General features: G+C 38.7%; 1 protein-coding gene across 1 annotated transcript in view; it reads right to left on the bottom strand.

Annotated features, from left to right (window-relative positions):
* Nucleotides 1-3,828: 3,828 nt before the first annotated feature.
* The window catches only part of CNTNAP5 (contactin associated protein family member 5), an 879,440-nt gene continuing 860,076 nt past the window's right edge, over nt 3,829-23,192 (bottom strand). The window contains exons 22-24 of the mRNA XM_032145556.2: nt 21,879-22,097; nt 13,520-13,591; nt 3,829-10,960 (exon numbers count right to left, since the gene is read on the bottom strand). Coding sequence (XP_032001447.1) covers nt 10,764-10,960; nt 13,520-13,591; nt 21,879-22,097 — 488 coding nt within the window. The 3' untranslated portion in view covers nt 3,829-10,763. The remainder of the gene's footprint in view (nt 10,961-13,519; nt 13,592-21,878; nt 22,098-23,192) is intronic.

Here is a 23,192-nt window from a genome sequence, read left to right as displayed (position 1 = left end):
ACAAGATGTCACAGTCTCCAAACCAAAGTGTCAGGAAAGTGAGAGCTGCCGTGTCTGCCCTTTCACAGAGAGCATTCTTGGTGCACTTTCAGCTGATGGCATTTCTCCTCCACGCAGGCGAAAGATGTGCTCTAAGACAGGTTTGAATTCTCTAAGGCCCTTTCCAACAGTTAGAGTGCTTCAGAGGACATGGCTGAACTGGATTTACCTTTTCTACCAGTCAGCGCTGTCATTAGGGCTCCTGTTTCCTCCCCATGGAAGAATTTCACATTCATGGACTTGGCTCTCAGCAACCCCTGTGTGTTGGTGTCAGACTGAGCTCAGTCATTGCTCTCATGCATTCAAAATGCTTTTCAGCCTGGCCTCTGGCTCAGAGGAGCAGGCGCTGTGAGATTATTTACCTGATAAGGGTTAGGCCAGGAAAAGTTTCTTTTTGAACCACCATGAAAATTAAAATAAATGCATATCAACTTTGCAGTGGGCTGAATGTTTGCATTCCCCACAAAATTCATACACTGAAAACCCAACCTGTAAAGTGAGCGTATTAGACAGTGAGGCCTTCTGAGTGTGGAGCCCTCATGAATGGGATTAGTGCTCTTGTAAAATAGACTCAACAGAGCTCCCTCTTCCACGTTCTACCACATGAGGATGCAAAAGCAGACGGCCTGACCTTGCTGGCACCCTGATCTTGAACTTCCAGCCTCCAGAAATGTAAGCAATAAATGTCTCTTATTTATAAACCACCCAGTTTATGGTATTTTGTTATAGCAGTTTGAATGGGCTAAGACATCATTTACAAATTTGAGTATTTTAAAATAACTTTAGTTTTTTTTCCCCACATACTGTATGTCTGCTTGGACTAAAAGACATCTTTTTCTCCTTCTTTAATTCATTGGCCTACACCAAATGCAGGCATGAAAAAGAGACCTCAAGCTAACATAGTCCTTCATGAACTTCCCATTTTACTCTGATTCTGCTGTGTGACTAGAATCAAGCTCATGATAAAAGAAGGGAGAGAAGGTAACATTTTTTCTGAGGACATGAATATTGTTTAAACACCTTTTGACAACCTAAAAACACTCATATATGTACCACAGACTGTTCTAAGCCCTTTACAAAATTAAACTAATGGTATCCCTATAACAGCCTTATAAGGAAGATGCTGTTATTCCTATGTGGTACCATGCTTAGGTTGATGATGAGGCCATTAAGGAATATGATTGTATTAGTTTTCTATTGCTGTGTAGCAAATTACCACAGATTTAGTGGCTTAAAACAAAACAAAAAAATACAATAAAGTCTTTTGAGTGACGAGGAATTGAAACTCGGAGATGAGATGAGAAGGCACTTATCCACTTACTATCCCTCAGCTACCAATTAAAAGAGTTAACATTTTGGCTGAGCACGGTGGCTCACACCTGTAATCCTAGCATTTTGGGAGGCCTACATGGGTGGATCACTTGAGGTCAGAAGTTCGAGACCGGCCTGGCCAATATAGTGAAACCCCGTCTCCACTAAAAATACAAAAATTAACTGGGTGTGATGATTCGTTTCTCTACCTCTGGAGGCTATTCAGGAGGCTGAGGCAGGAGAATTGCTTGAACTCAGGAGGTAGAGGTTGCAGTGAGATTAGATCATGCCACTGCACTCCAGCCTGGGGGACAGAGCGAGACTCCGTCTCAAAAAAACAAAACAAAAACAGAAACAAAACAAAACGAAAACAACAACAACAACAAAAAACCATTTTAATTCATCATTGTCTGTCCAAAAGCCTGTAAGGCCAATTTCTTTGCTATCACAAATTATCACAACATTTCTTTTAAGATAACTGATTCATTTCATTATTTAGATTCACAACCTTTCCTTCAAGGGAGACATCTCAAAGACTCTCGGCATATGATTTATTAAAGGTCACAGACCTAATTTATGGCAGAGCCAGAATTAGACTTATTTCTAGCCCGATTTGCTTACAAATCACAATTGACCCCATCATGCCGAACTAAGCATGCTTGCCTTTTCTATGCCTCACTTTATTTGATAAATCTATAGGAAATAAACATACATATCACACATGTGTGTTTATTTCCTATAGATTAGAATATGATAAAAAAAATTAAGTAATGACACACAGCATTGCAGAGAGCCCCTGACCATGTAATCTGCTCCGTGGCTGGTGTGTGTGCATGATCTCGTTCAATCCTCAGGATCTGTGAAGTTGTTTTGGTTTGGTTTTATTTTGTTTCCCAATTTTTATCTGCAAAATATAAGGGTTACATTGGTTACTTTTTTTCAAATCACAAAATTAGGGAAAGCAGTTTTATGTTATTTGAGCCCCAGTCTTCCAGGCTCTGATGTTCACGCGTCTCTACTGCTCGCAGGCCCTGAGCCTTGTTCCACGCCTCCCCGGCGCTTCACCAACTTTTCAGCTGACTCCGATCATCTTTTCTCCCAACTTCTTCATTACGTGGCTCTAGAAAGGGTCATCAGTGCCTTAATCTTGCTTGACCTGTGGCTTTTATTTATTCTCACCTGCCTTAGTTTCTCAGTAGCATCTAATAACTCTCTGCTTCCTCCTGATGGAGCACTTTGTAGTCAGGGCTCCAACTGACTCACCTGGTTTTCCTCATTCTTCAGTGCACGTTTATAGGTTCCCTTGTGTAGCTTATCCTTCTAGAACATCCATTGTTTCTAGATCTATGTCCTAGTTATACTCCTGCCCTAGATGATGCCAACCTGTGTGCATGTGTGTGTATGCACACATGGCCGTGTGTGTGGATATACCTATTCATACGTAGACATATACACATATACACATCTCTCAAGTGTCTGCGAACCAGACCTCACTGCTGAACTGCAGACATGTATCCAGCCACTGACCTTCCATCTATATTTGCTGCCTAGTTAAACCTCAAACTTAACAAAATCCCAAATTAAACTTGTCTACCCTTCTCATTTTACAGCCACCATTTTCCAAAACAAAATAAAACAAAAACTCTGCCCCAATCTACCCAGGTGCATAAGCCCCAAATCCAAGCTTTCTTGTTTTCTCCCCCTCACACTCTCTTTCCAATCCACCATCCCTGTTGTTTCTGTCTAGACCCAGCTACTGCTAGAATCTTTGCTACTACAGTGCTAGTCCAAGCCAGCACCACCCTCCCTCAGGCTTTTGAAATGGCCCCTAACTGTTCTCTCCTCCTCCTCTCCTATCCTGCTATCATCCCTTCTCCAAGGGACCATAAACCAAGTTAGGTTTTTCTTAAGGGTAAATCTGGTAGTGTCTGTCTTCTGTTTAAATTACTGTCAGTTTTAAATTTCTGTGTGTGTGTGTGCTGACTACCTCATGCATAGAAGGCTTAATAAGCACCACATGAAGTGGGTTCTGTTTCACAGCAGTGTTTGTTTAGTCTCAAACACATAGGGTTAAGGTCCTTTGTAAGAAAAAGATGTAGGGCAGGAGGCAGAAGAAATACAGTTCCTGTGAGTGGGCGCTGATGAGGGTGGAGGAGAGTCTGAAGTTTCACGTGGGTAGCTGAAACCAGGGTGGCTCCAGAACACTGAAGTTGACATTGACTGAATCAATGAGCTTGCTCTTGTCTACATTTGAGCCAGGCGTGTTGCCCGGGATAACTCAGCTCAGCGATGAGTGAGCCCAGGACAGCACTTCTAGCCATGCAGAAATCAATAAACCCAGCCAGGGGGAGTTTCGTGTTTCTCCAGCAACCCCACAGGTCATGTTGTCTGCGAGTTAATGGTCTAAGGAATGAGAACGGGAGCCAAGGGATTAATTGTTTGACTCTTCATTAACTCAAGAAAACACAGCAAGGCACATTTGTCTTCCACACAAAATCATACAAAATGTTCTCTTTATTAAATATACATTATTTACAGTTCGTCTTTCTTCTGTACAACAATAACCATAGAAAACAAAGAAATCTAAGGCTAACTTTTATTTTTTCCCCATACAGTGTATTAAGACATGTTACATGGTCTACAAAACTGACTTGGAATGAGGCAACATCACTTGGGATTTTGTTTTAGGAACAAAAATCAGAAGATAAAAAGGAAAAGGTAGACTCCAGCATTTCCACAAAAAGATGACCTGTTTTGTGCTTTTACCATAATAAAGAGTCTAACATATGTGTATTTTTGAGGGGAGGGTATTCTGCAATTTATTATTTGTTGAAATACACCCCCCCACACACACTCTTTCTCATTCCCTGAAAAGGAGGGCCTGAACATGCCACAGGAAGACTTACTTCCCATCTGAAACAGACACTGTAATGCTCTGTCTTAGGAATCAGCAAACCGTACCTATGAACTAAATTAGTTTTTGTAAATAAAGTTATATTGGAACATGGCCATGGGTATTCATTTATACATGGCTGCCTTTCTGCCCTAGGCTAGGGACTAAGGAAAATGTTAGTCCAAGGCAACACAGGATATCAGGAGGCCTGTCAACTGCCAGATTCAGAAAGAGAAAATTCTTGGTCTTCATCCTCACTAAATGCAGTCTCTTTCTCAATATAACTATGCTGCTTTAAGCAAAGTTTGGTATTTTTCGCAACAGTATTTAAGGCAGGACAAGGTTACACAGGTTGATACTGCCTTTCAAAGAGAATAGACTAGGTGAATATTTCATGTAAAATGTTTGGGATAGAGGCTGACTCTAATGGGAGAGTATGCCCAGGCTGATGCCCATTAATAATTTCCCTTCAAGTTTTCTTGAAAGAGAAAGCCTTTCAAAGAGTCTGTAGGGGGATGCATTATTCCTGTTGCATATCCAGCACCTTGTTCACGTTCTCTGAAGATATTTCTGGCATTTGAAGCATGTAAGACTATGACACTCATTAAAATAAGACCAGACTTTAATCACTAACATAATTATCTTCACCTTTGGTCTTGGCTTGGGACTAGTCTCCTAATTTTGTCCTATTTTATAAAGGTTTTCCTTGTGTCAACTGGAAGGACTGAGAAAAAATAGTGTTCCCAGGTGTTAGACGGTAGGTCCCTGGCAGTACTCATTGTCAGGGCTGGGAAGTACTCACTGCTTCATAGAGTTATGGTATGCTTATTCATGTCAGGATGAATGGAAGGAAAAGAAAGACACTGGATGGATTCCAGAATCTGAGGACTTCCACACACAGGGGCTCTGACTGATAATAGACCTAGGGCAGTTTTCTGACAGTTTCATTTCCTGAAAGTTGTATCTGGGTGCTTAAACTGGGCAGGTTAGTTAATTATAGTAATAGTTCTAAAGCACTCTGAGAAAATCCTGAAAAAAAATTTAAAAATTGAAAAAAAAGATGTGACTGAAGAAGTGTTGGAAGGTAAAAAAGATATCATGCAAATGTGAGTAAAGAATTATTCATGCAAAGCCCATGATATTGCCTCTTTCCCTAATGAGTACGACAATGATCCAAATGCACTAAAGAGACTCCTGAGTGAGGAGCCACGAAAGTGGAAAGGCTGCCACCACTGATTCATGGTGGAAGCAATGACCTTCCTCACCTCAGATGGCCACCAGTTACTGCCACCGGCCCCTCTTCCTCCTCGTCAAGTTCGCAGCGGGTGTGGTTGAAACCAAAACCAACTTTTGCATTAACCTCTGTTCATGTCTGCTCAGCCACTTTGTAGACTATAAACATTACATAAGACAGACATCTAGCTTACAAAGTACAATATTTCACTAGAAAATGTGCTTTTCTGTTCTTCCTCAGAGTACCTTAGTGCAAAATAATATAAAATAATCACTCAAAAATAGCAAACTGGTTAATTATTAAAACCTTATATGAAGGATTCAAATAATTGTCAACATAAAAGAGGAATGCTTCTCTCCCTACCAGATATGTATGTAGAATGTTCAAGAGAAAAGTCGAATAACAGCCCTATTTGTACAAAGTGTGCATGTGTGCGTGCATGTGTGTGTTGCACTTTTTCCCCTTTAGGTGGTTCAAATATTTGGAATTTGTGAAGGCAGAGCTGAGAATTAGAGACAATAAAAATCTGCAAAGTAGATGGTTCCACAAACAAGACTATGAAAGACGGGATAAAAGAAGAGGTCAAGAAAGACTCAAGAAGAGTATATAGAAATAATTTAATTACACTATGTGTATTTTAAAGAAAACATGTTCAAACTGCATGAGAGACACGAAATAGCACTCAGTTATCCTCCTAGACTTCTGAAAGTTTTGAGTTTGCCTGCGTCTTCTTCCATTAATCACCTTTGCCATCTTCAGAAACAATAAAGTCTGTTTATTTATTTAGTCGATACACGACCTGTAGGATAATTGAGGACTAAGTATGTCCAAGCCTTTTTGTTAAGGAAGAATGAGTGGCGGAACCATACATGTATCCCAAAGGCCTTTTGGTAGGCTGCTGCTGCAATGAGGTTTTGATGGATAGTAGCTATGGGGAAGCTTAAAGGAAGCTAGGGCAGTTGGTGAACAATCTGTCAAGACCTTTCTTTTCCTAAGAAAAAATTCAACAGGTCTGATCCACATCTCCCTGGATATCTTGGACTGGATAAGTTGGCTGTGCTTGCACCCTCCCAGTGCAACTCTTCTAACTGAATTAACTTCCTGCAGAGAGGGAGCAAGTATGACCTTCAAGACAGGAAACATTCACTCAGGCTCAGAGGTGAGACCTCACATAAATGGAAAGCATTTTTTAGTCAATTATTGACAGAAGGGTAGACTTCAGTTAGGTTCAGAAATTTTATGTAGAGTCAAAATGGCTCATCAGGACTAAGGAGGGTTTTAGGAAGAGCTGGACTACAACCAAACCACCTTCAGGAACATCTGAAAGAACAACGGCATGCAACAGGTCATAAACACATGGCAATGGAAGAACTGAGAAAAGGGAAGGAGAGGGGCCATAGTGGACACTCTTAGGTCCAACTCATGGGAGGCAAGACTTTTGTAATCCCCCAACCTGACCTGAAACAAGAATGTAGAGAATTCAGCGTCCCCAAATGCATGGCAGAGACAGAGACCATCTATTCTTACTGTTCCTAAAAGTCAATCCACCTTTTTCTACAGAAATCTATATGCATTGATAGATATCTACTTTGAGGAGGAGAAACAAAACAGCTTATGGAAGGTGGAAGCAGTAATTTAAAAAATAACAGATATTTACCAGAAATTTACCTGTTTCTTTCAGTCTCTGGCAGATGCTTCACAAAAATAATTGTGCGGGACCTTGTGCTTCATTCTAGGACACTTTATGCATGGCCCTGTTGCAACAATACATGCCTTGCCTGCTAGACTTTGAGCTCCCCAAGGACAAGAACAAGGTGTAATTTATATATGTTCACCCAATGCCTAGCACGGCACTCATTGGCATTCCATAAATACTTCATGAATGAAGAAAGAAAAACAGTCTCTTTATTTTGTTCTATCCTGCTCTTGCTACCCGTTGGTGGAGATGGGTCTGACAAAAGGTAGAAGTCAAGTTAATATCATCTCTGTTATTACTAAGGAGAGGAAAAAAGTTGTTTTAAAATATCACCCCTAGGATCCTTAAAATCTTCTGCATACAGCAGAGGGTAAATAGAAGAGGCAAAGCTAGTCAAAAAATATGTCCATAGAAATGACAAATGTCTATTTCTCCAGACGAATTTTCATAAAGATGGCAATTGAGGCTATACATGCAATAAATGATGCAGTAGGATAAATATATTTTAGAGTAAGCAAACATACTGTTGCTTACATAACTAGATTTGTTTGGTGGAAAAAAATATCAATGAAACAGCCCCATTAAAATATGAAATTTCACAAGTACTTTTGGTTTGACTGTAAAGTGATCCATATTCCATAAGATCTTTTTGTAAACAGCAGTTATTGAAGGCTGAGGGTTTAAGTGGAAGAGATCATGGTGGCCCAGTTGACCAGAGCATGTAGTTGGGAAACCTGAATGTGGTAGGAAAAAGAAAAAAAATAAGTGGTTAAAGAGAGATTAAGATGCTTTCAAAGTCTCCTTTGAGATGATAATTGCAGAAGGATTGAAACACTCACACAATTGAACAATTCCATAAAACTACATAGATCTTGGTACCGCTGAGGAAAGACAGTCAGAATTAGCACGATTTCTAACTGTAAATTACATTCTACTTTGGAGGGTACGGCTCACTTGCATTTCATACATATCTAGCGAAAGTTAGTATTCTCTGGGGTTATGAAATAATTCAACCCTGTAAAAATAATTCTGCTTTAGCCCTGAGACTACTTGTAGGAGTGGCGTGCAGACGGCACTGTCCTGGCATCTACATTTAGGTCTGTGGTATGTAGTGTGCATGAAGTCTACAAACGTGAGGAAGATGCCAGTTGATTTTGTAGTGCCATTGTGGTCAGGATAGAGCTTCACAGATTCTTCATCCTACGGGACAATCTACAAGCATATATACTTAGATGAGAAAACCAAATACTCTGAGTTAGACTTTGCTAGTCTCCATTTCTTCTATTAGCACTATGTCAGCAAAATATAGTCCTCACTGCTCAAAGATTGAATAATGAACAGTTCCAGCTTTATTACTCATACCTTCCTTTGCCTTTCTATTTCATTATTGGAGCTGCTTCAGGCTAAACCCACTATACTTCATGGCGACTTTTATTTCAGGGGACAAAGGAATATATAGCCATGCAAAAGGCTGATTCATATAGCCTTTTTATGGAAATAGAAAATTCAAAAGTGAAAATTGAAGAAAGGGAGGAAAGGACAGGGGAAAACAGTGTTTAAAGATCTTTCATCTTACTGAAGAATCATTCGTCTTATTAAAACTAAAAGGAGAGAAATGGTATCATGGTTAAAATCACTTTAAAATAAGTGTACTAGCCAAAAGATATCATGTAGATGATAAAGCGATTAAGCTCAAATCCACAGAAAATTTCAAGGAGAGAATATGCATTTAAAACAACATCTTAAAATAGAGAAATATGATTGCAAACTAAATCCTTAATTCATAAGCTCTGAAACTGAAAGAAAAGCTGTGTTTGAAATGGAATGAAGCAACTAAGTTCCTCATTGTGAGAGGCGATAGACAGTGTACCCTAAGCACAAGTTGGAATGTCTGCTAACTGTCAAGGATGGCAAATAGAGCTGTGGTCATTGTTTTCCAAATTGAATCTGCCTCACAAAGAGAATCAGCAAGTATTTTCCACACTTAAGAATCATTACATGAGCATTTCCAGCATCTTGGAGCATTTATGTTGTTTTCTCCTTACCTTTTTCTCCAAGATGGCCCAGGACAAAGAATGACGCATATTGCCACAGAAAAGTCATTAAGATCTTTACCGCCACCCCATGGATAAGCTCAAGGTGCCTTCTTGAAGGAATGACTGTTTTCAATGCTTTGTTACCAAAAGGGGAGAAGACTGTGAAATTTGTCACTACCTCTTTTGGGAGTTTAAGCCTGTAAAAAGATGTTTGGAAGGGTCTTTAGGTATATGAGGTATAGCAGATTTGAAAATGTGATACGCTACAGAACCTAAGGGCTCCTCTGAAATCAGGCAATACTAGTTAGCTAGAGGTGACCATGTCACTATGTCACTTATGTTAATGCATCCTAAACCTCTTGGAGAATAGCTTGATGTTAAAAAATGTGAAACTTGCAAATTTGAATTAACTGTCTTCACCAGGTCTTTAGTGAGTGAATGGAAGGGAAGAATTCTGTTTGGTATTTTTCTTTTTTCATGCAGGTTTTTTTTTCATTTTTTCCTCATTTAATTTTTGTTTTAAAGCTGAGTTAAGATGGTTTAGGCTCTTTCATTGAACCAGGTACTATTTTAAACTTTTATTTCAATTTCTTTATGCTGCAGCAACATATAAGTGTGCATGTGTGTGTGTATATATATGTGTGTATATATATACTCACATATATATACTCACATATATATATACATATATACACATATGTGTGTGTATATCTCAGTATAATAATCCCAGGAATACCTAGCTAGCATTCTTACAAAATTGGAGAAGGCATTTTGAAGCTATGGAACATCTGCTTCCTAGAAGCTTTCTTGTTACCTCCTAGTTTCAAGCTACTATTTCCATGCATCCCCTAGCTTTATGCTATGGTGTGCTGTCCCAACGTGTTGGCCCCAGGAGAGAGTGGTAAGAAAGGAACAAAGTAGTTTTGCTCACTACTATCAGCAATCATATATTTGAAAATACTCAGGGCCTAAGGGTCATAGTGTAAAAGGGTGATGAGTTAAGGCAGGGGATTGCCTATGGTAAAGAAAGTAACCCACCACAAACCAAACCTCTCTTACTGCTTTTACAATGCCACCAAAGCAAACCAGGCCTCTAGGTTCTTCTCTCCCTGCCCTGGGTTCCCTCGTAAGAATAGACTTGAGATGGGGACGATGTCAGGAATGACCGTCATGTGCCTAAGAGCTCAGGTTCAAAGCAAGCCTGAACCGCCAAGTGGTTGCAAAACTGAACAGTGCGTTTTAGAAACTGGAAGTACAGAACTGAACATGCAGGAGTGTGCACATGTGTCTCTTCCTTGTCTTGAATAGCGAAGACAGTCTCTTGAGTGGTCGTTTTCACTCGATAGGTTCATCAGAGAGGAAGGCAGTGGCCATGGCTGCCTGGTCTCTTGGGCTGGATCAAGGGAATTGATGCTGTGGTGGATGCAAGTATGTTCCAGAAAAGACATGGCAAGCAGAAAATAAAGAGAATGACCAAATAAAAAGACAGGAGAGAAGAGAGGGAGGAGATAATTGAACAACAAGAAAAAAGAGTAGTAGGACCCCTGCAGTTTCTCAGATGAAATATTCCCTTTTACACTCGCTCACTGTGTTTTGCAAGTCAATATCATTTCTGAAGGAACTGTCCAAATTTTCTGGATATTCCTTCTCCTTCATCTGGCTCGTACGATGTGACTGCTTGTGCTGGTAGAGGAACCGGGTCATGATGCCGATGATACAGAAGATGATGAATATCACCACTGCTATCACCCCTGGAGAGAAAGGGGAAGGAAAGAGAGAAGGAAATCATCATGAGTCATCTGCTCAGGAGAGTGGATTCCCGCCAGATGAGGGGAATGCTTAGGAGAGAAAGCAAAACAAAACAAATCACACAAACACAACTCTGCCACCTGCCTAGAAATAAAGACCTGCTGAAAGGCCCTGTCTTCAATTACTATAAAACCTCCTTCTTTCAGACTAACTGGGGAAGAGAGACAGTTTCAACCATAGAAGGTTTTGTTTAAAGAACTGAGAATGCCATCTTATACATACGGAATCGGACTAGCAAAGGGTTTCTTTGTAAATTTTTCAAGTCTGCTATAAGTAATGTGTCAGAATCATTTGTAATTAGCCCATTTTTTTTGTCACCTCACAACTAAGTATTTCAGAGTTACTTTAGCATCCTAGAAAATGGTACTTAAATATCTCACATCTTAACACACGCTCTCCTGATTTAAATTTGTTTTATGTTATATGTTTGTTTTGTTAAAACATTTTCATTAATAATGAAATGATCACTATAAATTTAGAACATTTTTACACTGCTCTGAACTCTGTTAAACTAAGGTTCATTCAGTGACAAGACGCCTCTGTTCTTGACAAACTCAAAGTCAACTGAGATGGCAAACTTCTGCCCAGGCCCATCAGATTCCCCCTTATTCTGACTGTGTGTGATTTAACTGGATTATGTTGCAAGCTATTCTTGCTTACCTTAAGGTCTCACCCCTACCTTTGCCAGGAAGGCTCTTGGAACATGAAAGGCAGTGTCAGCAAAGGAACAGTGGAAGTGAGGAAGTGGGAGATGTGTCTCTGCATGAATGTAGTATTTCAGCATGAAAATATTTAAAAATATGTATGATAAGCAAAGAATTTACTTGTAATAAGTTCTATATTTTGCTGTTTCATTTTTCTAAGGAGAGGAGATATTGAGGAAAAGTGTCTATTTTAGAAAGCTAGTTTTGGACACAATGCATTATGACTTACAGAAGCACGGACATTTGTAAGTTTCATACATGGATTGCATGTCTTCCACCAATTTTTTGGAGAACTGGGGCCATGATTAAGATTTATTTTTATAAATATATATTCCTAAATCATTTTGTGGCATTTTGTACAACTATGTTAGAACAAGTAAGAGTAAAATCACCTAAGTTAGCAAGTCTATGAATAAACTGGGTGGTAGTGAGTGACTCCCATGAGTGGGTTGCAGCATTAAGAGATGAAATAGGAAACTGGTTCCTACTCCTTCAATGCATGGGATAGTCAGAGTCAGCAGCTGTGTAAGCCTCCAGGAATTTTCCTAGGAGGTCAGATGACTTTCCTGTCCTTAAAGAGACTCACAGAGCATGTAAATAGCTGGAGAGGAGTTAGCAGTCACAAAATTCTTTCTTTTTTTCCCACTTGTCAAATGAGAAATTATTGAAAGAGAAATAGGCACAAAATTCTTTCCCACATTTCTCGATGCCAAACAAAAATTAGGGTGGACCAGCTTCTCTGAAGCAGTAATTCAGGTCAGAGGTTTTAGGAACTTCCTTAAGGAAAGCCGTGGTTTTCCTTTCTTCATGTTATCAGGAGTGCACCTCTGTGCTCCCATAGCCATTTTTACCTCCTCCCTCGTAACAGCCTTCACTGGTTGTCTTGTTGTCTGTTTACCCATCTCCTGGCTGGCTCATTCATCCCCATATTCCTCTACTTAGCACAGAGCCTGACCCATAGCAAGGCTCGTTAAATATAAGCTAAATGGAAAGATACTGCAGGTTTTTAAAAGGAAACCTCCATCTGCCAAGGATCAGTTCATCTAGGCTTCCAGAAGGCAGGGATGGTGGCACCTGCTAAGGTTATGTTTCTCAGATAGAAACGAGTTTGGTCTTTCACAGGCATCTTACATGAAGCAAAGCTTGGGAATCATTCTGTGTTGGTACACCCACATGGAATAATCAAGCCACAGCAGGCAGAAGCCAAGCTGACGCAGAATAAAAAAGTGGGGAGGCCAACAGGCAGTGAGAAAATGGAAAAGCAGGAGAGCTGAGCTCACAGCAGAGCAGACAGCGTCTGCATCTGTAACCGTATGTGCAGTGAGATTTGAAACTACAGTTCTGTGGGCTTCACCCTGCTCATTAGACCTAACCCAAATCACTTGGTGGGGAACACTCAACAGGACTGAGGCTTCACCCATTGTCTGCCCCAACGTGGCTTCTTCCCCGTATTTAGTTTTATTGGTTTGCTTTGTTTGCATTTTAGAAACAGTGAAAACTGTATGAAATGAGCAGAATGTGAGCTGCTGTCTGTAAGTAAATGCTCCAGCTGTTGACTCAGTGCTCAGCTGCCTCATGAATCAGAGGGAAGATGAATCCGCAGAGCTGCTGGTGTCGGCAGAGGGTGCCTTTGATCATTCAGCACGCATGACTACTCATGAAAAGCTCACAGTCTTGCAGATAATGTAGGGGGCTCTGAGTGCTGGATGGCCAAAATTAAGGAAGGCTTCAGATAACTTTCTCCAAACTACAGGATCGTTTATGTCTTTTTGCATTCAACAACAACGAATTGTTTACCTCCGATGACTGCCGAATCACTTCGAACAGCATTTGTGAGTGGTTCCCGCTCATCTATCTTCCCAAAAGGATCTGAAAGGAGTAAAAGACATGGGACTTTACTTCTCACTCAAAGCACTGGCAAGAAGCCTACAGTGTGGCCCACCTGGAATGACACACCTGTGCATTATACCGGGTGCCCTCAGTTGTGAGTTGACATGTTGCAAGGAACTAAAAAAACATGCACAAGCAAAAAGCATTTGAAGTGCACTGCTCACACCCCATAGTTCAATGGCCCTGTTTGTTTATATGCAAGTTGTAAGATAAGGGGTTGAAACAGAGGATGGTGGTATCCTGTCCACATGCCCTCACCCTGCTCCTAATGTCCCCTGTTGCCTCGCTGGACAGTTCTTATTCCTATGCATGACGCCCTGCTCTGCTTGCGAGTTTTCTTCAGATGCAAGAGGATCCTGAGTTTATTGACAGTAAAGAACAAAAGTGCTGGAGAATTAACACCTTCAGCAGCAGCCCTCACTGATGAGAGAGGAATTGTACTGTGTGTACAGTACCATATATGATGTAAGAAAAAGCATCAAGTTTAAGGGTACACAGGCCTTAATCTGAATCTTTGCTCTGTTGTTTGTTGGTCTGGTGACATTGAGGAAGACCTCTTTTTAAATATATATTTGTACATGCATTAAAGGAGAGTAGTAAATACCTGTATGTGTGTACATACTGCACGTTAAATTTTCAGGACCTTGTGGCTACTACACACTTATAAGTAGCCACTATTATTATTATTGTTGTATCATTTGATCATTGGAAAACTACTACAACATGAGTATTATTGTTCCCCTTTGGCAAATAAGGAAACTAGATTGAAACAATCAAATAACATGTCCAAAGTCCTACAGATCATTCATGGAAGAGGCAAAATTCACACCAAAGCTATCCGACTACTGCACTCAGAGTCTTTATATTACTCCTCTCTGCTGCTGGAAAAATACCAAGATTGGTGGTGTGCAGGCAGCAACAGAACTCAAGCCCCCATGTGACATCATTAGTCCTGTCATGTGTCGTTTAAACTTTCTTCTCTGTCAAATGGTAAAAATGATAGTCTTTGCCTTAACAGGTTTTGTAAGAATTATACAAGTTAATATATATGTTTTTACAACAGTGCCTGATACAATGTAAGTGCTCACTAAATCTTGTTTCTTCTTATAATTTTGCTTACTATTAATTACATACACATTTACATGTGTATAAACATGCAAATCCTAGTCTCACAAGTGGGACATCAAGCTTCCTAATGAAAAAAACCAAGACACACACTTCTTCATACCACAGCACTTGCCACACAGCCATGTAGAGACACACATGAAAGATGTTTGGTAAGTATTTATTGTGTCTTCAAGTGAACGGAGTGTGGTAGTTTATGCGTTTGTGGTGTACAGGGGTGGCCTTTTCCTAGGACTCTCAAAATTGGAGCAGAAACAAATCAACATGAGAGAGAGGCTGATGGGGTCAAATGGGAAGGGTATTGTAATTAAAGAAGGTGCTGGCCATGGAGCAGGTATTCAGAACTGGTGACAATGATAAGACGGGTCTGGTGGAAAAAACTTAGAGTTGGAAATTGATATTATTAATCATCTCTATACACCTGGATGACCTACATACATGCATACATACATGGAGAAGAACATAGACATATACATATATATATATATGTCACCAATTGATAACAATAGGGTGATGGTGATGATAGTGGGTGTTAGAGACAGAGAGAGAGCAGGCAGACAAAGAGAAGGTAGAAAATGAGAAATCAGAGGAGGCAATAAAAGAGAGAGAGAGAGAGGGGAAGAGGTATGGTAAAAGACAGGTAGAAGACAAGGAGGAAAGAAAGAAGAAAGTAAGGGAGGGAGGGAGACAGGAAGAGAGGAAATTAAAAATATTTAGTTATCAGATCTCCTGTATCACATTGTCCACTGTGCTTGTTATTCTTGTATATCCCTGTGCTACTCCACCTACTTAAAATGCCTCCTGCATCTTTATAAATACAGTCATGTGTAGCTTAATGGTGAGACTATATTCTGAGAAATGTGTCGTTAGGCAATTTTGTCATTGTGTGGAAATCATAGAGTGCGCTCATACAATCGTAGGTGGTACAGCCTGTGACACAGCTAGGCTGCACATGTAGTATAGACTATTGCCCCCAGGCTACACGCCTGTATAACATGTTGCTGTACTGAATACTATAAGCAACTATAACACATTTGTGAGTATATGTGTACCTAAGCATATCTAAACATAGAAAGGGCAGAGTAAAAATATGAGATCTAAATAAATGCTACACCTGCACAGGGCACTTACCATGAATGGAGCCTGCAGGACTGCAAGTTGCTCTGGGCGAGTCAGTGAGTAGGTGGTGAAGGTCCAGAACATTGCTCTACACTACCACAGGCTTTATAAACACTTTACTCTTAGGCTACACTACATTTATTGACTTTTTTTCATTCTTTCATAATAAATTATCCTTAGCTTACTGTAAGTTTTTTACTTTGTAAACTTTTTATTTTTTAACTTTTTTACTTCTTTGTCATAACACTTAAAACACAAATATCATACAACTATATGAAAATACTTTCTTTATATCCTTTTGCTATAACACTTTTTCTATTTTAAATTTATTTACTATTATTTTTAACTTTTTAAACTTTTTTCCTGAAAACTAAGACACAAACATACACAGTAGATCAGCTTACACAGATTCATGACATTAGTATCACTGTCTTTCACCTCCTCATGTTGTCCCACTGAAAGGTCTTCAAGGCCAACAATATGCAAGAGGTACCATATGCTACCATAACAATGCCTTCTTCTGAATTATTTCCTGAAGAAAATGCCTGAGGCTTTTATTGAGGAGTAAGTTTATACCAGAGTCACCACAAACATGTGGATAAGGCATTGTGCTAGGACCTTATGATTGCTACCACTTCATTAGGTCATAGAAATTATTCAGCTCCATTATAGTCTTATAGGACCACTGTCTATGCAGACCATTTTCTTTACATGGTACATGACTGTATTCAAATCTGAATCATCCATTATGGTTTATTAGATCATGGCCTCTTTCTGTTTTTTGTTTTTTTTTTCTGTTTTTTTCTTTTCTTTTCCTTTTATTGAGACTGAGTCTCACTCTGTCATTTAGGTTGGAGTGCAGTGGTGTGATCTCAGCTCACTGCAACGTCTGCCTCCCAGGTTGAAGCTACTTTCCTGCCTCAGCCTCCTGAGTAGCTGGGATTACAGGTGTGCACCACCATGCCCAGCTAATTTTTGTATTTTTAGTACAGACGGGGTTTCACCATGTTGGTCAGGCTGGTCTCGAACTCCTGACCTTGTGATCTGCCCTCCTTGGCCTCCCAAAGTGCTGGGATTATACCGCACCCAGCCTCATGGCTTTTTTTTCTTACTCCGACTTACAGTGGTTTCTCCCTTATTGAGTCTATGTACTGCTTTTAACATTATTAACCAAAGTAATAACCTTGGTTATTACTTAACATTGATTTTACAACAGATTTCCCCATTTCTAGCAAATTTTGCTAATGATACATTAATATACATTATTAATTCTAACCCTCTAATATTTATTAAAGCTACAAATAAAATACTTCAGATCTAGTATGATGACAGCTTCAGTAACATGACTACAAAAATTAAAAATACCATGCCTATATCCATGCTTAATAGACACCTTCTACAAAGTAACCCTTGGGGTATTCATTTATTTCAATAGTACTTCTATGTTCACAGTGTGTCTAAATTGTCTTTAACAATGTTAGACCTGTCTTTTAGTTTTAATTCCCCTCTCAAAAAAGAATGACTCAGCTTAAATGTACCTATTTATATCATATATATAGATCTTGATCTATAAATATAGATATAGATATAAATACAGATACAGATCAACATCTATATATGATATATATTCTATCTATACATTATATATTATGTACATATTATATATATTCTATATCTATGTATCTATTCTTATAGAATTTATTGTATAATAATATAGACATTGAGCAACTGTCTATATCTATCTCTATGAAATATCTATGTATATATAGAGATAGAGAGAGAGAGAGCTAACATTCCATAAGAACTCCTCATTATTGAAATATGTTGGACTTCTACACTTGCACCTAATGATTTACCTGTGAGGGGTTTTCACTGATTACTAAATATGCTACACTCTACCAGAAATTTGAACTTTAACTTACATATTTCCTTTTGTAATGGTCTTCTGTCTTCTGAACATTGCAAACCCTCCCTAAGCAATTGCCATGACCAGATTATTTATAAATCTATCATTAGTTCATCTGAGATATATTTGCTGCTTTTTCTAGGTTCCATACAACCCAAAAACTCTGTTCATAGTTTTCCTTTAGCATTGCTTACACTGTATTATGATATAGTGCCAGGCATCCAGTGCCACACCCTAATTCCCTGAACCATTGCCTTCCATCATCTTTACAGATTTCTAAAATTACGGACTTTAAATGTTTCTTATTTTTTGTCATCTCCACTAACTATGGAAATTAGCACTGAGTAGCTGCTTAAAAGATGCGTGATGAATAAGGCAACAGGAGAATCACAAGAATCCCCTGAAAGACAACTCAAAATCCTATTTGAAGAATAAAATGGTGAAACATTAAACGGTAAAGGAGTGGGCAATACATTGCTGGAAGAGTAGAGAGATATTTAAATATCCTACTCAGGTTACCAAATTTGTTAAAAAATTTATTTCTCAATTTTTTACAAAATATTGGACTGGGCATTACAGATCTCAGGCTAAAAGTCTTGGCTAAGAGTCCTGCCATATAAAAGAGAGTGCATGTTTCTCAATATATTTCCCAAGATATTAAAATCCCCTTGACTTGTTTAATGCAATAAGATGTCCCACCTTTTATCTTCCTACTAACACATCATGACCTATCATAGACCACTGCTGGGGGAATTGTGCCTGTAATGGAAAATTATCACGGCCCAGAACCCTTCAACACCCACCACTATTGTTCTTAGTGTGTGTTGGGAGGCAAGGGGAGGGTCAAACAATACCATGATAACCTGGGAGCTTATCAAACATCTCAGACCTAGCCTACTCATCACCACTACTTGCAAAACCCATATTTCATACCAATATTAGCAGCAAAATCTGAACAAAATATATATCCTGTGGATTTAGAAAAAGCATCCTAGAAAAATCTGACAATACCCCCTCACCCATATACAAACCACTTTAAAGCATAATCAGAATGAAGACACTATTACTGCTTCTATCTATATTATATTGACCTGTTGATACATGTTGATGTCTTGGTTTTATCCCAGTGTATTGGTCATTTTTTAAATCAGTATTTATGATGCTTTGACATCTTGAGGATCTTGCTGGCCAGGGAGACACTGCCCCTCTCAGGGCTAGCTAATTCCTAGAGATAGCAAACAACATGCCTGCAAGCATGCATTTTATACACAAACCAATCAATCCAGAGCCCATCTCCCCCACTAATTCATTTATCTAACTCGCACTCACAATCCAGTATTTCTCTTGCCTGAAATCACTCAAGGCCAAGTATTAGATAACTAGAGACCACCCCTGTAGCGCAGATCCTGCCCACATTATTCAAACTATCCAATTCTAATTAGCTCAAGCTTACCTACCTGGTTCACCCCATTCCTTCCCATGGAAGCTGCAACACAGCCACCCCACCACACTTTCCCCTTTCTCTTTCTCCCTCCTAACCAACCCTAGCACTTCTCCATGTGGCTCTGAGTGGTAGAATGTATCTCTTTTTCTTGAGAACTGTAAGAAATAAACTTTTCTTTCAAAGGCAGTCATCTCATGCCTGTCACCTTATCATACCTGATTAAGACAAAATCCCAGATACATTTTCAGACACCCAAAATGACAGTGACTAAGAAAAGATAGAACAGGCACTTAGAGAGTAGTGAAGCAGAGAATGTATGGATGACGGTGCTGTGGGATTTTTCTACTTTTAAGAAAGGCTGATTCAATTTGTTTTCGTTACATATTCAGAAATAGGATTCGAGTTTTAATATTTTGACGAACCTCTCTTTTCCATAATGGCTGTACCAATTTGCCTTCCCACCAGGAGTGTACAAGGGTTCCATTTTCTGCACTTCCTCTCCAACATTTGTTGTTCTTGTCTTTTTGATACTAGCCATCATATTATCAGCTGTGAGGTGACATCTCATTGTGGTTTTGATTTGCATTTCCCTGATGATCAGTGATGTTAAGCACCTTTTCATGTACCTGTTGGATGTTTGTATGTCTTTTGTGAAAAAAAAAAAAAAAAAAAAAAAAAGCCTATTCACATTCTTTGCCTATTTTTTGAAGTGTTTTTCTTTTCTTTCTTTCTTTTCTTTTTTTTTTTTTTTGCTATTGAGTTATATTAATTCTTTTTATGCTTTGGATACTAACCCTTCATCAGTCATATGGTTTAAAAACATTTCTTTTTCCAATTCTGTAGGTTGCCTTTTCATTTTGTGGATTGTGTCCTTTGCTGTGCAGAGGTTTTTTTTAGTTTTATGCAGTCCCATTTTTTAAATTTTCACTCTTGTTGATCATACTTTTGGTGTCATGTAAAAAAATATACATATTTTTTCAAGACCAATATTAAGGAGACTTTTCCTTATGTTCCCTTCCTGGAGTTTACAGTCTCAGGTCTTATATTTAAGGTTTTAATCCATTTCAAGTTAATTTTTATATGGTGTAAGATAAAGGTCCAATTCCATTCTTTTGCATGTGGATATTCAATTTCCCCAGCACAATTTATTGAATAAGCAACATTTTCCGCATTATGCATTTTTGGAAATTTTGCCAAAGATTAGTTGATTTCTGGCTTCTCTATTCCATTCTATTGGTCTATGTGTCTGTTTTATGCCAGTATTGTACTTTTTTGATTACTACAGCTTTGCAATATAGTTTGAAATCAGGGAGTGTGATGCCTGCAGCTTTCTGCACTCATGTTTACTGCAGTATTATTCACAATCGCCAAGATATGGAAACAAACTGTCTGTTAATGCTTAAATGATGAAAGATATTGTGGCGTGTACACACACAATTGAAAATTTTCAGCATTAAAAAAGATTGTGCCATTTGTGACAATATGGAATAACCTAGAGGACATTATGCCAATTTGAAATAAACGAGACACACAAAGACAAATACTATATGATATAACTTATATGTGGAATCTAAAAAAGTCAAACTCATAGAAACAGAGAGAACGGTGGTTGACAGGGGCTGGTGTGTGCAGGAAATGGAGAGTTGTTGATTAAAGAGTACAAGCTTTCAGTCAGAAGATGATAAATTTTGGTGATTTTTTTTTTTTTTTTTGAAACAGAGTCTCACTCTATACCCCAGGCTGGAGTGCAGTTGCATGATCTTGGCTCACTGCAACATCTGCCTCCCAGGTTCAAGCGATTCTCATTCCTCAGCCTCCCAAGTAGCTGGAATTACAGGTGCCTGCCACCATGGCCAGCTAATTTTTGTATTTTTAGTAGAAATGGGGTTTTGCCATGTTGGCCAGACTGGTCTTGAACTCCTGACCTCAGGTGATCCTCCCGCGTTGGCCTCCCAAAGTGCTGCAATTACAGGCATGAACCACCACACCTGGCCCAAATTTTGGTGAACTAATGTACAGCATGATAATTACAGTTATTCATACTGTATTGTTTACTTGACATTTGCTAAAATAGTAAATCTTAAGTGTCCTCATCAGATGTGCGTACACATACACACACACACACACAAGGTAACTGTGCAGTGATGTGTTGATTAATTTAATTGTGATAGTAATGATACAATGCACATGTTTATCAGATTATTACATTTTACACTTTAAAAATATATAATTTGTATTTGTCAATTATTTCTTAATAAAGCTAAAAAAAAAGGTTTATTTTAATCATATGAATTATCATGTTAGTTCGGGAACCAGCTTGCTGCCTCCCTGTTCTCTAAATACCTCAATTCTCAGAGCAGTATCCACTTCAACAGTAGTGACTATGTATACAAACACACACACACACACACACACACGGAATTATATATGTGCATAATAAGCAAAGTACACAACTATGCATTTAGTTTTAATTACTCATCATATTAAAAATAAAACTACATCAAATATATATAAAATCACCCATGAAATATCAGTCATAATTTTTAACCACCTGTTATTATGCAAGGTAAAAACTGATTCGTGTTAGCCAACCCTTTAATCTGGAAGCTCCTTGAAGACACCAAAAGTAGTGCTAGTGACAGAAGCTCCCTTGTGCATTATCTTGAGTGTACCTGATGAAGAATGCACCGTGGTCACTGCATTCACATCTGAGTCCACCATGAAGCCACAGCTGGATTCCGTCAAGGTCCCATGGACAGTCACAGGCACGACGGTGGCATGGCGCAGGGCAGACTTCAGTGGTGCTATGTGGTTGTACTGGACGGAAGACATGCATCCAGCAAAACCCATGGCATTTGCTTTAGCAACTTCAGAATCCAAACCAAGATTCTCTGCAATGTAAAAGATAATCAGAAGTCCTTTACTGTCTTTTTTTTTTTTCCAAATTATATGCTGGGTCCTCTTTGAGTAGTATTTAAAATTACAGAAATTACCTTGTTATTCTTTGAGTTCAGAAAACCCTCCCCTATCTCTCTTTATCTCCTTTCTCCACCTCCACTCCCAATGCAAGCATCAATGTATCAACTACATTTCATAGAAAATTGTCAGGGCCATCTCTGCTTTGAGATAAAATTTTCCAAACTTCTAAATTTTCATTCATGTATTTTATGAACTGTAACAAAGACAATAAATCTGTTCTGTACTTTAGGTGTTTTATAAAATTTGTATCATTATCCCCATCATCATTTATCTTTGGATGCTGGTGATTAGTGCAAGCACCCAATGATGTTCATTACAACACTTCACTCAAAAATGTAGCAAAAGAAAAAAAATAAAGAGGTAGAGAGATTAAAAGTCAATGTTGTCCTTCCAAAGATTTATTGTGTAAATTATTTTAAGCCACCTGTGTAGACTGACCTTCTATTCAAGATTTCTACCTACTTGGTTCTGTCCATGGAACTGATTGGTGTGCATGGGTTTTTTATGACAGCATTCAACTTCCTAAAGTATTTTTGAGACTTTATAAAAGATGAACATGCAATAATTTGAAATTCACAGCAAGATCAAATGTCTCATTTTCTTCAAGATTTGTGGCAAGATTACTCAGTATTCCATTTCTTTTTCTTAAAAGAGTCAATTGAACAAACTGCTATGATGCAATTATATAAAACTGCAATGCATAATGAACCATTTTTTTTCCTAAGGTCTAAGAGTCTTCACATACCGAGATGGTTCCAATGGCTATTTATTAAGATAATGTGTTTGTTTTTCGAAAGGCGGTAGGGACTCTCTCATCTACCAGTATAGATTATAATTTTATTTTGATTCATAAATGGTCAAACAGCCTCCATTGATCTGTAAGCATGCATTATGTTGGCAACATTAAGAGATATGATAAGGATATGGAAGAAAATGAGAAATTAACCTCCTTTAATTATGCCTTTTTTAAGTTTTGCTCTAATTTTACTCTCCTCCATCAACACCCA

Source organism: Hylobates moloch, unplaced genomic scaffold, assembly GCF_009828535.3.
Source record: "Hylobates moloch isolate HMO894 unplaced genomic scaffold, HMol_V3 SCAFFOLD_24, whole genome shotgun sequence".
Classification (NCBI taxonomy): Eukaryota; Metazoa; Chordata; class Mammalia; order Primates; family Hylobatidae; genus Hylobates; species Hylobates moloch.
The sequence above is the reverse complement of the archived record's forward strand: the minus strand, read 5'-3'. Positions and strand labels throughout refer to the sequence as shown.